The sequence below is a fragment of the Papio anubis genome, chromosome 12, assembly GCF_008728515.1.
Source record: "Papio anubis isolate 15944 chromosome 12, Panubis1.0, whole genome shotgun sequence".
In the NCBI taxonomy this organism is placed as follows: Eukaryota; Metazoa; Chordata; class Mammalia; order Primates; family Cercopithecidae; genus Papio; species Papio anubis.
In genome coordinates this window covers 38,325,828-38,343,378 of record NC_044987.1, presented here as the reverse complement: position 1 = coordinate 38,343,378, position 17,551 = coordinate 38,325,828, and the positions used below count along the sequence as shown (strand labels likewise).

The 17,551-nt window shown below is 41.1% G+C and overlaps 1 protein-coding gene across 4 annotated transcripts in view; it reads right to left on the bottom strand.

The window, feature by feature from the left end:
• MAML2 (mastermind like transcriptional coactivator 2) overlaps positions 1-17,551 on the bottom strand; it is a 365,652-nt gene that overhangs the window by 106,201 nt on the left and 241,900 nt on the right. For all 4 annotated transcript variants that reach the window (XM_003910581.5, XM_017948886.3, XM_009187150.4 and 1 more), the window contains one exon: positions 8,577-10,208. In XM_003910581.5, coding sequence (XP_003910630.3) covers positions 8,577-10,208 — 1,632 coding nt within the window. The remainder of the gene's footprint in view (positions 1-8,576; positions 10,209-17,551) is intronic.

Sequence of the window (17,551 nt, the reverse complement as noted above, 5' to 3'; positions counted from 1 at the left end):
ACAAAAAGGCTGGGAATGAAAACCAATGACTTTGGAGACCTTGGCAGGATTCAGATCATACAGGGATTTATAAGCTCCATATGGAGTTGGACTTTCTCCTGAGAAAATGAAGCCCATTTAAAGGTTTTATGCAGGTGATGATATGATTAAATTCCTATTTTAGAATGCTCACTCTGGTTCCATGTTGGCAGGACTGGAAGGAGGCAGGTCAGTTAGCAAGCATGAGAAGCAAGCAGGGACAATGGTCAGAAGCTGTTCTGGATATGGTTTGTCCAAGGGCATGTCCATTCAGGACTCATTCATCTGTGCCAGAGACTGGGGGATGTGGAGATGGGCTGGCCAGCTTATTAGCCTCATGCCTCTTCCCAGCATGGATCCTCTCCCCGGAAACGTCCCTTCACCACTGTTGCCAATAATAACTCCAGTGGCTACAAGTCCCCAATCCCTCCCCCTTTCAAGGCCTGCCATGAAACAGTCTGAAAACGGTCAGGGAAAAGAGGCTAGTTCAAAACTGGTCTATAGGGAAAGGGTCAAAGAAGAGAGAGTACAGGCAAGGGGAGAAAGAACTGGACAAAGACTCAGAATCACAGAGCAGAGACGTGAGCCAAAGACCAGAAAGTGGGATACACACACTCCTGTGCTCACCCACACAGACCTGTGGACTACCAAGCAGGACCCAGTAAGCTCCCTGTTTATGAAATTCACGTTTCATAAAGGCGGAGCTGAACTTAGGAGCCTGTGAAAAGCAAACTGTGGAAAATGCTAGTGGTTAAGGGTGGAGAGAACTCACAGTAGAATGAAGGGGAAATAGGTCAACCACCCCCGTTCTTTCGTCATCGAGGATCTTGAAAACTTGATTTTGCAGGATGCACAGGGAAGCAGTCATTGGCTTCCCTCTATTATGTTCAACTTAATTTATTGCTTAGAGAATTAGGCACCACTTTATTGTTCAGATTCATTGCATGAAATGCAAACATTGAGCCAGAGTTCTCTAATTAGTATCCAGAGAGCTGCCTAGGCTGTGCGTATGTGTGTGTGTGTTTAAGTTTGGTTTCTCCTGCTTGAGACACAATGTAAAAGAGTTAAGATGATTCACTGACATTACATCTCTCTGATCCTACTAGTCTAAACATTTGTACAGTCTTCTGTTTGAAACCCAGAACTCCTTATAGTAAACACCTTCTGAATCTCAAGTCTTTGAGCCTAACTTTAATTAACCATTAATGTGCAAATTTACTGATTAGTGCACTGGCTAAACGAGTTTTTGCCTCCTTTGGATTTTCACAAAAAGAACCACTACCCGCTTCTACCAAACTGATAACAACTGACATCTGATTAGAAAAGGCACAACTAATTAGAATGAGTGCAAAGGGGATTGTTTGAGTCACCTACATTAATGCACATTACAGTTAAATATCTGTCAGATTTTCCATTAACCCTCTTGCATTTCCATCTCCAGGTTCAAATCTATTTCTTAACCCTACACCCTTTCTTTCCCTAGTCGGAAACTTGGTATTCAACAGGCTAACTTACCCACTAATGCTTTAAATGCACAGCTCTTATTGATGGATGTGACACACAGACAAAGACCTTGGAATGAGAATAATAGAAGCCATTCCCCTAACTGTGGAGTTGAACCGTATGTATTATGATCCCAAGGCTAACATGTTCTTCTTGTTATTGTGTTTATTTCTTTATTGAGGGAAAGAGGAGTTAATTGTTGCTTTACACAAATTCACTCCATTGTGCTCTGAGCTACTACATACTAGGATAACAAAATAAAATAGAAAATAAAGTAGAATATCCAGCAAATAGAGTTCTATTCTGTGAAAGGTTAAAATAACATGTTTAAAATGAAACTTGTTGACTTACGGGAAATGCCCACATGATTTTTGCTCACTTCTTATAGAATGGACTGTTAAGAATTGAGAAAATGTAATGTAATTACCGAATGGGAATTCACAAAGTAATAAGGACAGATACCTCCTTCAGATCAAAAGCTCAGCCAGGGAAGGAACCATGTTTTCCTGATCTTTGAGATTATATGGGTATGAAGGGGGTCATTTAATCTTTTAATCCCCAGTTCCTGGAACATTGTAGGTGCTCTATACATTTTCATCATATGAACGAATGAAGGCAAGAATTACGGTTTCATCCCATTGTGAAACGCTAACAGTGATACTGAAAAGATTCTTAAATTCGAATGGATGATGCTAAAGATAAAGAGAATGAATGAATTTTCTTTATTATGTAAAATACCTAACAAAACTCCAGAAATGTTTGCTTTAAAAATTAAACTGCATTCTCACTTTCTTGTTTTTTCTCCCATTTTAATCTGGGAACAGAGGTACCAAGAAGCCCATCAGCAAATCAGCCTAGCAACAGAAACAATAATAAGCCTGCGATATGATGAAAATAGCTCAATTTGAAAACAATCTGATTATTTAATTTTTAAAAAACTTTGAAAATTTTATGCTTTCATTACTGCACCACAATTTCTTATTTGATCTCAGGTGTAATCCAGAACTGTGCTTGGCAAATAGCAGGCACACAATATATATGTTTTTAAACAAGTGAATAGAAGCTTAGCCAGAGCTAAGAATGGAGCAATATTCAGTAAGTTCATGGCTCCTGGTAGGCAGATCAGGAAACTGAGAGATCTGTGGATTCAGATAAGGCAAGATCAGTGTGAATTTGACTAAAGATCCCTCCCTACATTGGAATTGACTTAAATTTTTCCTGAGGTGATGATTTTGCCTGGGACTGTAGAAAACAGTGAAATATCAAACATATATCGTAAAGAAGGCCCTGACAACACTACCCAAACCACTTCTACCTATTTCCTTAATTTAAGCAGCATAGTAATTATGAGCCCTGACTATAAAATCAGGTCAATTACTAACTATAACCCTGAGGAAGTGAGTTGATCTTTCTGAGCATCAGTGTCCTCACCTGTGAAAAATGGTTGATTACAGCTACCATTTGAGTTATTTGTATACGGCACAGAGTTAGTGCTAATGTTAAAACCAACCAACTAACCAACCAACCAACCAACAGAATAATGACAAAAGAACAAAAAAGACACCAAGTTCCTCCTGTTAATTTTCCAATTATGATTCTTCAATACTAATTATATCAACATATGTATCTGGAAACTCACTCTGCATTCTGGTCAAGCACTAGTTTCATGGAGTATTAAAAACAAATTTTTCCTTCCTTTGTAAACTTAAAAGACAAATGGTGAAATATCAAAGATAAAATGAAAATGTAAACATAATGCTCCTGGCCTCCCATTGACAACCCACAGCATGTCTGTATCAACCTTGTTCCCTTTTGCCAAGACTCAGCCAAGGTGAGTAAATGGTCGAGAGTCATTTGCAGTGATCACCTTGCATCTCTTGAGTCTCTATCCCATCTTCACTATAGATTTCATGTCATTATATTTACCCTTGACTGCAGGTATGTCACCATCTTTTTGGCCTTCTTCTTGGCTATGAATATACTGACAAATTTTGTTTCTCAGCTTTTGTAGGACTTTGGCTTGGTTTTGCTTTGGCCCTCCATGCTCCTGACTTCCTCTAATCTATTCTAGCCTATGAACCCAAACTCTGGCACCAGCCTAACTGGAGGACCTTCAGCCAACCTCTAGGATCCAGCAAAGGAGTGACTTGGATATCATATTATTGCAAAACACTAAATTCATCTTTATTTTCTCATTGGAAAAGACATTTCCAGCCAATACAAGATATCTGTTTCTTTTCTGGCACTTTCATTGGACAATTATAAGGATGTAGAGGTATTGTCAGCATATGAGAGTTACATTGATTTCTCCACTGCCACCCAGGCCAATTTGGAAACAATTTTCTGTGTGTTCATCCTTAAGATTGGATATATACAATGCTACCTTAAAGAAGTGGGGCAGAGAACATTAGGAGATGTGCCTGATTTACACCAAGGGTTGATATGGTGTAGTGAAGGATAAGCTTGGCTAGGAAGAGAGAGTAGGGTGAAGTTATTAATATATGATTGAGGAGCTTGGCTTTAAACTAAGGAGGCAATGTACAAATTTATGTTTCAGTCATAACAAACCATCCATTCACTGGCTGCCTTCCCTCCAAGAAGTTTTAAATATGGGAGAAATCTAAACCAAATATAGAATCCACTTGAGTTGCATGGATCCAATGTTAGAAAAAAAATTCACACTTTTAAGTGACTGATTATATAGCTCTGAAAAAGATCACTTTTTGGTTCAAGAGGTAAGCGCTTTTGGCTTAAACCCTCATGACTCCTGATCAGCCAATAACTCTTTCACAACTTAAATAAGTGTTCACTGACTTGAAGATAAATCAGAAATGCATGCATTGCATCCCCATCTTGCCCTCTCCCATAATCCTCAAATCAGGAAGGGAAGAAAATTATAGCCAAGAGGTATCTCCATGTGCCAAGCTACAAATATTAGCAAGACAAGAGTCTGCTGTAGACATTTTGTAAAACACCAAATAGCATTTGTTCTCCCAGTCTCTGAAGAAGAGATTACTTAAAACCACCCCAAGCATGGAACAATAAGGATTTATTGAATAATTTTACTACACTGCATCCATCTCTCAGGAATCATTTACCTGTAGGAAAATAGAGGTAGGTACACAGTAAAGGGGAAGGGGCATAGGAATTGCCCACATTCAGTCTCTAGCTGCAAATGTGGATCTGTCTAGGTTCAGAGTTCTGACAGGTAAAGGGAAGGTCACCTTTGCACACCTATGAGGTAAACTGCAAGTAACTGATCAACAAATTTAGTCTACCAATTTGTAGCAGAGAACCAAGATTTCCACCAGGCTAAAGAGCTTCAAGTAACAAATCCCATAGTAAATCGTCCTATGTTTGACACAAAGTGAGTATGACAAGCAGAAAAAAAAAACACATGACTGGTTTCCTTTAGGATGTTTTAGTTGATAAATTTAAGAGTTGCTTAATTCCAAATCCCCCACCCTATCCATGACTTTGGTCATCAGTAACAGAGATTTAGCTGTTCTAGAATGAGAATAGACATTTGTACTGTCTATTACAGATGGAAGACTTAAAACTACTCTCTCTGAGTTGAGAATACATGCCAACACACTGGATGAGACAACGAGAATCAGAAGAATCTTAGAAGTATGTATATAAAATAAAAGTTGCTCCTCAAAATTAACATCTTGAGAAGGAGCTCACTTTCTTTAACTGCCTTCAGAGAAAGCTCACACACCACACTTGCAATGCAGCCTTGTCACATCACAGTTATCCCTTGGTTTTGACCCAAAGCAGCATTACCCAGCTTGACTGTTTGCAAAAATTGCCCCGATAGGATGAATGTTACTGTGTTGGTAATAGTCTACCAAATGTGCTATAAGCCCTAGAGACAATCCCCAGAGAAAATTCTATAGCTGTATCGAACTATAGCATCATTATTAGAATGTGTACACTTCCCTCCTAAATATGAATACTTTCCAAAGAGCAATACTTACTTGACTACACAGCTGTAGTATACTTGCTTAAAACTCAGTCACATGATTTTGGGATCGTGTGTTATAGAATTATTGATCTGGAAGGGACAATGTGGTTCAGTCTATAAAGCTGGGATAAAACTTTAAATGGGTGGCTACCCCCTGTTTAGAAGAGAAGCCCTTAACCTGAAATGCTGCCACATTTCCACCACTTTTTAAGGGCCTTCTGGAAGAGATGAAAATTAACTCTGTATCATATATGTCATATGCCCTAGGAGAATGTAAACAATTATCTGAGGCATTGGAAGATGTTTGTTGATTTGGCCATCAGCACCCATTGGTGGGCTTTGGTCCTAGATACTTGAGTGGGGACTAAGAGGTCAGGAATATGGTTTATAGTTGCTGATATCAGCAATATGTCCGGAAACAGGCCAGAGGATGTTGGAGGTGGCAGGGAGGCTCCCAGAAAAGGACTGATGGGGCACCAAAGATATATATTTCCATGCGGTGGCTCACGCCTGTAGTTCCAGCACTTTGGGAGGCTGAGGAAGGCGGATCACTAGCTCAGGAGTTCTAGACCAGCATGGCCAACTTGGTGAAATCCCATCTCTACTAAAAATACAAAAATTAGACAGGTGTGGTGGTGCTTGCCTGTAATCCGAGCTACTCAGGAGGCTGAGGCAGGAGAATCACTTGAACCTGGGAAGTGGAGGTTGCAGTGAGCTGAGATAAAGCCACAGCACTCCAGCCTGGATGACAGAGCGGGACTCCACCTCAAAAAAAAAAAAAAAAAAAAAAAAAAAAAAAATCTATCTATCTATCTGTCTATCTATCTCCTGTTGTAAATTGTTTATTTTGGTTAACTCCATAATGTTTACCCTCAGGAAGGCTAATAGCACACAGTTGTGTGTGTGTATGTAAAATTTCTTTAGCATCTCTAAAGAATAGACATTTAGAATATGTTTTTATCCCAAAGGACTTAATCTACTATGTAGATTATGTAAGTAGGGCTCAACATTAGAAGAATATTCTTTTTAAGAATTCCACAGTGATCTATAAGGATTCCAGCAAATGCCACCTGTGAGCTGTAGATCCTAGTGGCTGAAAGTATAGGCTTCAGAGTAGATCATCAGAATCCCGCAGCTGCTACTCATTATCTGTGTGAACTTGGGAAAGCTATTGAACCTCTCTGTGCCTCAATTCTCTTACCTGTAACATGGAAATAATGGCATTTCCCTCATACGGATGAAATGAAATGCCACAAGTAAGGGAGGCAGAAGTCATACCGGTTATAAATGCTAACTCACTGCTATCTCATTATTTATAATTTCCATTTTTATGGTCAGAAATCTGGGCCTAAAAAGGGTAAATTGCAATACACTCAAGCTGCTGGATAGTGGAAAAATTAGGGATAATTCTCTTTTATTTCCACAATACTGTTTATGTTAGAATTTGGGATTTACTCCAATGCCTCTCCTATATAATAGCAGTGCTTATTTAAAAATAACATTTTGGTGATTTATTTCCATAATCATAACAGTAATCAACTTATTCTAGACTCTGAACTGAGAATTTCCTCATTTTATTTTCAATACACTCCTAGGAGATTTTCTTTTCACTCCTATTGATAGGTGAGGAACTAGGCTTAGAGAAGTTCAGTGAGTCCCTTGAGGTGACACAGCTAGGACTGTCAGAGTAAGAATTTGAACCCACATTCATCCAAATCAAAGTGCCTACATATAGCATTAGAAAATAGTTCTATGACTTGCTTTTAAATGCCCCCAAAATTGCCTGGGTTAAAAAAGGAATTTTGTTAGAAAAAAAAATGTGTACATGTATGTCTCTACTCCAAGTTCATTCTCCATAATCTATAACTTTTTAAAAACCCACGTAAGTGGAAAAGAGCTGAAAGCTGTCCTTAGTGCATAACTTTTGAACCCTCATTGAGTCTGGTGTTCTCTTGGCCAACATCTAGGGCAAAGGTTAGCTTGGACGGAGTTTGTGGTGTTTGTGGCATTCTTTTCTGGGCAGTAGCCACGAAAACTACTCTAGGAATGTTATTGGAATTAGGCTCTGCACCATCACACTGTCCTGAGATAATGTTTTGACATATAATGTGCTATCTTTGTGCTTAGACAGATAATGTAGACCTGTCAAATTACACGTACAAAGCAATATTCAAAGTTCCTTCCTTCCAGGAAGAGTTTTTTCTTTCAAGTTCCCTGGGGATCAGGACTAACTCATCAATATGTGCTCTGGAGGGACAGAGTTATGTCTTCATATTGTTCATATTTGGGGCGGACTCAACCTCTGTTTTATGTTAACCAAAGGACATAAGGTAACCAGATATTTTTTTCTCTGTAGTCATGATGATTTCATCCTTTAACACTTAACTCAGACATTATTTTTCCAGAAGCCTTCCCTGATTTCCCTTTGCCGGGTCAGATACCAAAACTCTGTGCTCTCATATCATTATTCTTTCTACCTAGTATTGAAATGGTAGTTGAAAAATCCTGTCTCCCTTTCCTTACTGTGCTTGCAGACAGGGATCATGTTTTATTTCAGGCTGATATTCAGTCCACATGCATCACAGGGAGTCATCGCAGGATCATTATGATGGGTTGGGCATTTAGATATTCCAGTTGGTTGGTGCAGGTGTAGATCAGTCATTTAATACTCAATCCCACCTCTGGCTTCATTCTGATTCTCAGCATAATTACAACATCTTGCACATGGTAGGTACTCAGCAAGGGCACATTGACTTAATGACTAATTTACTGCTTGGATAAATGACCATCTGATTGACAACTGGATATGTCACTAACAGCGTACATTATAATGCTCTATTCTGAGTAAGCAAGAACCTTTGATCATTACAGATCACAGTGACACTAATGCTCTACAAGGAAGTACTAGCCCTTGCCTCTAGATGCCCCCAACGAACCAGGCTTTATGAGGTCTTCATATGACTCCATCAAGACCACTACTGTCTTTGGTCTTGATCTTGTCCCAATACAAACATAATGGTAACCAAAACATAATGATCAAGCTAAATGATCTCTGGGAACTCTGTATTTGGAGTAGTAGAACCCTTACCTGTCTCTGTTGTTGGGAGACTTGGTATCCCATTCCTGCAATGGGCTGATTCTGCATTTGCTGAAGTAGGAGCTTTTGCTGAAGTGGCAAAGGTGACCTTAGCAAAGGCTGGCTTGGTAGAGATTGGGCGGACTGAGAAGATGGTTGTTGCTGCTGCTGCTGCTGTTGCTGCTGCTGTTGTTGCTGCTGTTGTTGTTGTTGCTGCTGCTGCTGCTGCTGCTGTTGTTGGGCTGAAATTGAGCTCTGCTGCTGTTGCTGTTGTTGAGCTGAAATTGAACTCTGCTGTTGCTGTTGCTGCTGCTGCTGCTGCTGTTGCTGTTGTTGCTGCTGCTGTTGCTGCTGCTGCTGCTGCTGCTGCTGCTGCTGCTGCTGCTGCTGTTGCTGGGTGTAGTGTAGGAGAGAAGGCTTGTTCTGAGAAGGCAAAACAGAAGGCATCTGCTGGTTTGCTTGATCTGAGTTAAAATGAAACAAAGGCTTGGTGTTGCCCTGACGGGGCTCCATGGCTGGGTGCGGGTTGTTAATAAAACTTCGACTGAGATCCTGAGGCTTTTGCTGCATGAGCACATCCAGGTGCCCACCCTGGGCTGAGGGGCCAGCCTTGTACATGTAATTAGCCATTACTTTTGACTGGCCGCTGCCGCCAGCTACCCCAGACATGGGGGAGCTCTGTGGGCTGAATGTCTGCTGACCAAAAGAAGGGCTGGGGATTTTCTCCTGCCCAAATGGACCTGGTGATGGTCCAGCAGAAGAGGGCAAGGCTGACCAGTTGGTAGGCTGGTGCTGCTGCTGGTGCTGCTGCATCCGGGCATGCTGCTGACGATTGGCAGCTATCTGTTTGAGCTGCTGGGCATGGGATACTTCCTGCCAGCTTGCCAGGGCCCGACTTGCTCCTGAGCCTGTCTGAGGCTGAGCCTGGCTCTGAGGGACTGAAGGGATTGGAGACGAAGTGGAGAGGGCAGAGTTGGCCATGGAGAATGCGGGGCCAGCTGATGGGGGCCTCAGCTGAGGAGAGCCTGAGGGGCCTTGAGTCAGGCCTGGTGAGTATTCACTTTTGATCACTATTTTCTCCATGGGTAAGGAGGGCCTAGGTGTGCTCCTCTGGCTTTGCTGACCCAAGTCAATGTTAAATGGGTCATCCTGCTTTATGGTGGCATTGATCATGTTCTCCAGTTCAAGGTCACTCATGGGAGGCACAGATATGTTGGTCAGTTCATTGAAGAGTTCCTGCAGCTCAGGATCCATCAGTTGTTCTCCAGGGTCGTCTCCATACCTATTAGGAAAAATATTCTCTTGGGTCATTTGGCCATCCATGTGCTTACTGCAAGACAGAGTCTCTCCTGGCTCCTTCTTTACCTCCTTTAAGCCCATGTTAAACAGGCCATTGCCAGGAGAATGTGTATGGGATGGCAGAGTGTTAGTCTTTCGCAGGGGTGCTTGGCTCATAGGCAAGGTCCCTGACATAATCTGACTTTGTCCATTGTTTATTTGGAGGCCACCTTGTCCTGCAGTGAGATTCTCCCCAACACGAATTCTTTTGATATCAAGAAATGAGTTGTCCACAAAGCCATTGGGTCGCTTGCTGTTGGCAGGAGATAGGTTAACTACCTGTTTTCTTTTCAAGGAACCCTGGAGCTGAAAGACAGAAGGGAACAAAAAGGAAAAATAAGAGAAATTAATCCAATTATGCTTCTAATAAAAAGTGATGTGATATTTAAATGTTTCTTCTATTTATACACAAGATTCAGTTTTTGTTTTGTTTTGTTTTGTTTTTTTAAAGGCACAAAGAAAGCACAAATGAAGCACAGTCTGGAATATAATGAAACTCTCAGTAGCACAAACAAAACAAAATAAAATATTTCTGGAGGAGCAGGTCAATTAGGTTAGAGATCAATGGTTCCCATGAGTGGTTCATAGGTCAATGGACAAAGATTCCTTCAAATATCATAAGAAGTTATTCACAGTACCTAAGATTAAAGCACTGTTATTTTCTGGAGCAGGCCAAAATATTCCACACGCATGCACACACAACCCCTCGCAGCTACAGATGATCAGAGTGTGCACAATTTTAAGCAACATAGAAAACACTCACAAGTCTAAAGCTGGGACCAAATCTCTAGTTTCTTTTTTTTCACAGACCCAACCCCTTCATCACTATTATCCTCTAAGCAAGTAATTAGAATAGTTCTCAGGTCTAAGGAGATATTCTATTATTGTTCATCTATTTTTCTTCCTATAATTCCACTGCTTTGCATCCAAGCCTATGTAGCAACCTTATGTGGACACACAAAAGCCATGAGATGATCATTTCTCATATGAGATGCTTTAAGCACCGATTTTCCTGGGAATTCATTTCTTCTGTTTCCTATATCTAAATCTGATTACCAAAATGGAAGTGTTAATTGCTTAGGCTCTGGAAGCAGACTAAACTGAGATCAAGTGCCAATTCTGTCACTGGATGCTATGTGACCTCGGCAACTTACCTGAGCCTCAATTTTTTAATCCAGAAAATGGGGATGATAGCACTTAACTCATAGGAAGGGATGAGATAATGCATATAAAAGTTTAGAAAGTGCCTGTTACAGTAACAACTCAATAAACAACAATTTATAGAAAAAGTGTGGCTTACTACATTCTGAAAGGGGAGCATGTCTCTAAATAGCAACATGTTTAAGCTTTTCATGAATGTTAAAGCACTTCATTCACAACCTAGCAATCAGATTATACTTTATGAGCCTTAAAATGTACAGAGAAAGACTTAAGAGCCATATCATCACATTCATAAATTAAAAAGAAACATAAAACATTCATCATTCGTCCTCATATCCTTGCTGATTTGTCTCTGAAGTGAGAGACCATATCTATCAAAGTGTGGCTTTCCCAGTGCTGCAGACCCACTGAAATTATTCAGTGTTTGCTCAGCATACTGTAAAATACCTGAGACAAAGAAGACATTTCCTAGATAGAAAATTCGATCACTTCTCCTTTCTTGTCTTCTCACTTATGGCTACTCTCTCACCTGCCTGAAGATTTCTAGGTAGACTAATCAAGAAAAGGAAATTAACATAACTGAGTATGTATTACATACCAAACACTTGAATGTGGTTACTTTATTGCCCTTCATCTGCACATCAATGCCATTAGAAAGGTATTATTACCCTTAATTTATAAATAAGGAAACCAATACTCAGACAGGCTAAGTAACTTGCCCAGGGTCACACAGCTAGCAAGTGGGCTTTAACTCAAGGTTTGTGTGGTTCTAAAGCCCATGTCATTTACACTCTACCATGCTCTAATTAACTTGTTTAGGGCTTGGGTCAACCTAGCATGAAGAGGCCAGGGGCAGTAACTACAGAGACATCCTAGATTTCAGGTAAAAGGATGAGGAATATGAGAACGGCCAGGATGCGGTATAGAGCTGGGTGGGGGGAGGCGGGAATCTGCTTTTTGTCATCTGGCTCATCAATACTTGTTTCAGTCATCCCTTATCTGTAGTTTTGCTCACTCACAGATGGTAAATAGTTATGGTGAATGGGTCATGTTGGTACAACAGATTATAACCATAATCATTGATGATTGGTAATCAGAGAAAGGAATCTGACCCAAGGCAGGGAGATTACTCCCTTCCATGGGAATTTTGGATTTGGAGAAAGTGAGACCAGGCTCTCTTTAGGTGGCTGCATCTACAAAACTTGTGAGCTGTTGTTCCATTATGTTAACTAGAGCCATCGAGGAAGCACATCTGTAGAAAGAGAGAAAAACGAAGCAGAGGAGAGACACATGTTTAAATATCATTCAGGAGCTTGTTTCCAATCCCAGGTCAGCTCTGCATCTCTGCTTGTTTTCTCTGATACACTATGGAATCTTTATAATGAATTTCCATGTTGCTTAAGCTAATACAAACTGGGCATCTGTTACTTTCAACGAAAAGTTCTAACCAAGTTCCCTGAGATGTCACATTTAGTGACGAACAATTTGCAGCAAGGGGCTGGGCATGCTTTGTACCTGGGTGTGAAGCTTCCCCTCTCCCCGCATCTCTGCTGTCTCTGCATGATTTGCTGACTCCTAATCTTGTCCACTCGCTGGTGTAGACATCATCACAGAACACGGTCAGCTATCACCACATTCAGCAGAAACTCAAAGTCACCACTGTCTATCCTCATGGGATCAGGAAGAACACAGACCAGAGAGTGTCAGCCATGTTGCTTCTGATTTATTTCAGCATAAATTGCATTTGGAAGGTTCTTTCACAACTAGGAAAGAACAAACAAAGGAGTACATTCTTTTTCCAAATTTGGGTTATCACCTTTGATTTATTTTCCACTGCTTTGAAAAAACCTGTTCAGCCAGATTCTCTCACTGCTCCGGCCACTCCCTGGGCAGTGCAGTATGCGCTCTGGGAAACAGCAGTCACACTTTCTTTAGGCCATGAGGAGTGTAGAGACAGTAATAGAATTAGTGATAATTGTATAATAATGAGTCATTTATTGAAGGCCTGAGTGTGAGATGTTGTACTAAGCACTTTATGTGAATAATCTTATTTAATTCTCACAACTCTCAGAATCTTCACAACTCTATAAAGTTGATATTATGTCTTCCCCTCCCCCATTTTGCAGATGAGAAAACAGGTTTAGAGATTGAGTATCTTTTCAAAGGACAGACAGAGTAAGCAACAAAGTCAGGAATCAAACCAGGCATTCCCACTGCACAGCCTGTGCTCTGTAGTAAGTGACACCCTAGGCCCTGACACAAGTAAATGGTACCCACACCTGTGTTTTCAGGAAACCAGGGATCTCGTCCTGATTCTTCCATTAACTTGCTTTGTTACTTTAGGGAAAATACTCCACTTTTCTGGGCCATAGTTTTCCTCTCCTTTATAAATGGGATTATCTCTGAGATCATTATCCTGCCCAAAGCCAGAAAATAACAAGCAATAAAGGAGGGAAGTTTGGGATCCAAGCACTATGTGTGGTGGTGTAAGGTTACCCGCAAGCACAACTGCAGGGATTCCTTAAGATGGGGGACAGAAGAACTCATGTGTGATTCCGTTAGGATAAAAGACACCCATCAGAATTTCACTGGGCATGATACTTTACCAAGAGAATTTTGGGGATAGGCTGTGCCCTACCTTCTAGAAGTTTCTAAACTAGTTATATCACCGAGGCCCACTGAATGCCTACATGCAGTAGGCACCAAGCTACCAGCACCAGCACCATACAGTCTAAATGATTCTCAAGGATCACTTTTTGCTTTGAAATATCTCCTTTGCTGGACTAAAATTCTTCCATTAGATACATGGGTTTGAATTATATTATAGAGTCTCTCAAGATGCAAATACTCCAGAAGCAACAGAGGAGGAATACAGTCAATAATACCCCAAGGAGAAACAGTTTATGAGAAAATTCAATGCCAACTTATCAGAACAAGAATAAAGTCCTAAGGGAACAAGACCTAATCAGGGGAATGGTGGGGAATAAAGGCAAGGGTTTAAATAGAGAAGGCTGGGGGTAAGACTATGGGAGTTGGGAGCTCCACACTGTGGACCTTTTGGGTGGCTGGGAGAAAAGAGAAGGGGGAAAGGAGAAGTATTAGGGTAGTAATGTCCTGAGGGGCAGCAGGGCCTGAATCTTCCAGAAAACAGTTAATGATACTGGAAAGGTAAAGGGAAGTATCTCCAAAACAAATCCTTCCCCAAGGGCTGACCTACCCATTAGGCATGGGACACACAGTGCCCAGGGCTCACAATAGTTACAGAACAGAAGGAAAAAAATAAGATTTTAGGTTGAAGAACTGTTTCAACATATGTTAATTTAACTGTTTCAATATATGTTAATATATCTCTCTTTATGCCAACACGGTCATAAAATACAATTTTTAATATTTTTTAAGGAATAAGGGGCTTCAAAGGCAAGAGTACCTGTGTTCTATGAAAGCCTCTCACCTCCTAACTATTGTGTACTGAATGCTTATTCTAGACAGGCACTCTGTAGCGTAAGTTCTTGTTTAATCTCATGGCTCTCTGAGGCTTGTGTTCTTATATACCCATTTCATAAGTGAAAAAAATTGAGGTTCCTGACATTAAGATTACACAGTAAAGATATGGAGGCAGGATGCCAGCCCAGACATGTCTGGTTCCAAAGTCCTAATTCTGAACCACTAACCATACTGCTGTCTTCTCTTTTGGCCTCTACCTTGCCAAATGCTGACAGTGTGCTGGACACAGTGAACCCAGATAGCCAAGACAAAAGGCCAATAGAATGAAGATGCATTGTGAGCACAGGGCAGGGGTAAGGGCATTCGGGACACGGGGGGTTGGATGGCAAGGAGAGAATGATGACATCATTGGTGGGAGGTTGATGGTGAGAGTTCAGGCCATCACTCCCGAGGCTCCAATATAGGACAGGAAAGAGACAAAAGGTCATTCGGTCAGTCAAAAAGATTTACTAAGCAGCAGAGAGAGTTCTGAACCATATCCTTTCAAATCATCCCTGGCACGAGGGAAAATATGCAGATGATTAAGCCAGCAGCAGGATGTAAAGGCTTCCAATCAGCACTACATCTCAATCTTTGCACTTTTTCCACTACCTAGGTGGATAAGAAGCATTTTTTATTTTGCATGATAAATCTGTGCCTCACAATTATGTTTAATTCATGAGACTGTGCATTTAATATCACCCTTTCACTGGCCATCCGAGGAAGGGGCTTGTTTTGGGAATGATTTTCAACAAGGCAAGTCCAGTCTGGTTTGCAGATGACACAGAAATCACTGTACTTTCTTTTGCTGAGATTCAACAAACTGTTTCTTTTCACTCCCGTCCTTGTTCTCATTCTTCCATTTGGACACCTAGATGCTATTTGAGGCCTGCGGTCTCTGCTGGGGAAAGGCATAGGCCTGTCCGGGGCAGGGTCCAGACACAGTGGCCTGCCTGCCCCAACAGCTGGGGTTGAAGGTATGAGAACGCCTAGGAACAAGGAAAATCTAGCACAGCAGAACTGGGACTGGGGTCCTCAGTAAACTGCTGCTTTTTAAACAGCTATGCTTCACTTTTCCAAAGGACTTGAAACATAAACTTTCTAGAGGGATTTGAAAATGCCATTATTGCACAATCCTCTGGTTTCTGTTTCTTCCCCTGCCCCCTATCCCTTTCCACAAAATAAATGCATTCTTTGTCTCCGGTGCTGCCCTAGAAACAGGGAATGTGCCACACAAAGGTAACAATTCAGTCCATAGGTCACTTTTTTTTTCACTCCAAGTAGACTTCTGTCTTTCTCAACCAGGCATAAACACAAGAACCAAATCTGCCACTGCCTACATACTCAAGGGAATATCTTGGTTCCATCATCTGTAAACTTTCCTCGGGCTATTTTACTCATGGCTGATTAGAGAGAGGCTTGTGGATAGATAACATTAGAAAGAGACCAACTCGAAAGATAATGTATGACTCTTGATTTGATTCTTGAAGTAAAAATGTTTAGGATCCAGGAATAGTCAATTCTAGCTCCTCAAGTATTTGGAGGTGAGAGTAATTCCTCCCTGCCTTTCCAGCCCCAGCACAAAATAGGATTGTCAGGCTTTTACTAAAGACAGAAAGAACCTTCACTTCTTATTTGGCCCTATCAAGTTCTGAGCTTCCCTGTATTACTAGATATTATTTTGTGGCCACACAGTAATCAGGTTTGCCCAACCAGATTTTAAGCTCTTTGAAGGTGGGCATTCATTGCCTTCTAGTTCTCCAAGTTTCTTTCAATACCTACCACAATGCTGGGCATATTGCAGGTGTTTTAATAATTATTCATTGACCTCAGTGCCTCGGAAACGGGATCCTTCTAACTATTGAGCAGGAGCAGTAAAAGAATGCTAAAAAGGGGGTTATGGCTTGTGGGGAACATTTTCATATCCAATTCACAAGCAAATCAATGGTTCCACTAGAATTTTGCTTGAGTGATTATTTTCCTTTTGTTTTTACTTTTTTAAAAACATTTTAATACATTTTTTAGTAGAGATGCAGTATTGCCATGTTGCCCAGGCTGGTCTTGAACTCCTGGGCTCTGGCCATCCTCCTGCTTTGGCCTCCCAAAGGTTATAGAGATTACAGGCGTGAGCCACCATACCTGCCCATTGATTATTTTTCTTTAAACCCTGAAGTCACGAGAATGTGAAGCCCTGAGAACTAGAACTGTGAAAAAAATGTATTGTCATTCATGTGAACCAGAAGTGAAGGGGTGTGTGAAGCTTTGTGATTGACACAAAGTGTTGTTGAGCTTCCTGACAGGACTGCAAAGGTGGGATGCAAGTTGAAGCCCCATCTGGACTCCATGCCCTTCCTGGGTGAAAGCACTGGAGCAGACACGGAGCCAGGACCTGTTTCCTTATGAATTTCAGTAACTTGTACTTTCACTCCTTCAAGAAAACATGTGAGTTTTTTTTGTTTGTTGTTTTATGTTTTAGGGCTTTTGTTGTTGTTTTTCTTTCTTTTTTTTTTTTTTTCTCGAGATGGAGTCTCACTCTCTCACCCAGGCTGGAGTGCAGTGGCACGATCTCGGCTCACTGCAACCTCTGCCTCCCAGGTTCATGTGATCCTCCTGCCTCGGCTTCCCTAGTAGCTGTGATTACAGGTGTACACCACTACCTCTGACTAATTTTTGTATTTTTAGTACAAACAGAGTTTCACCATGTTGGTCGGGCTGGTCTTGAACTCCCGACCTCAAGTAATCTGTCCGCCTCGGCCTCCCAAAGTGCTGGGATTACAGGAGTGAGCTACCGCACCTGGACTTTTTGTTGTTGTTTTTAGTGTAAGGGTCAGAGGAGGCATATTAGATCTTTCTAGAAAATTGGTTCCATAACTTTGTTCCATAAGGTTTGTACCCTGAGAAATGTAACTATTTTAGTCAACAAAATAGCTTTTTTTTTTCTTCTTCTTTTTCTTTTCTGAGACAGGATCTGGTTCTGTCTGGAATCAGACAGAACTGGAACCATC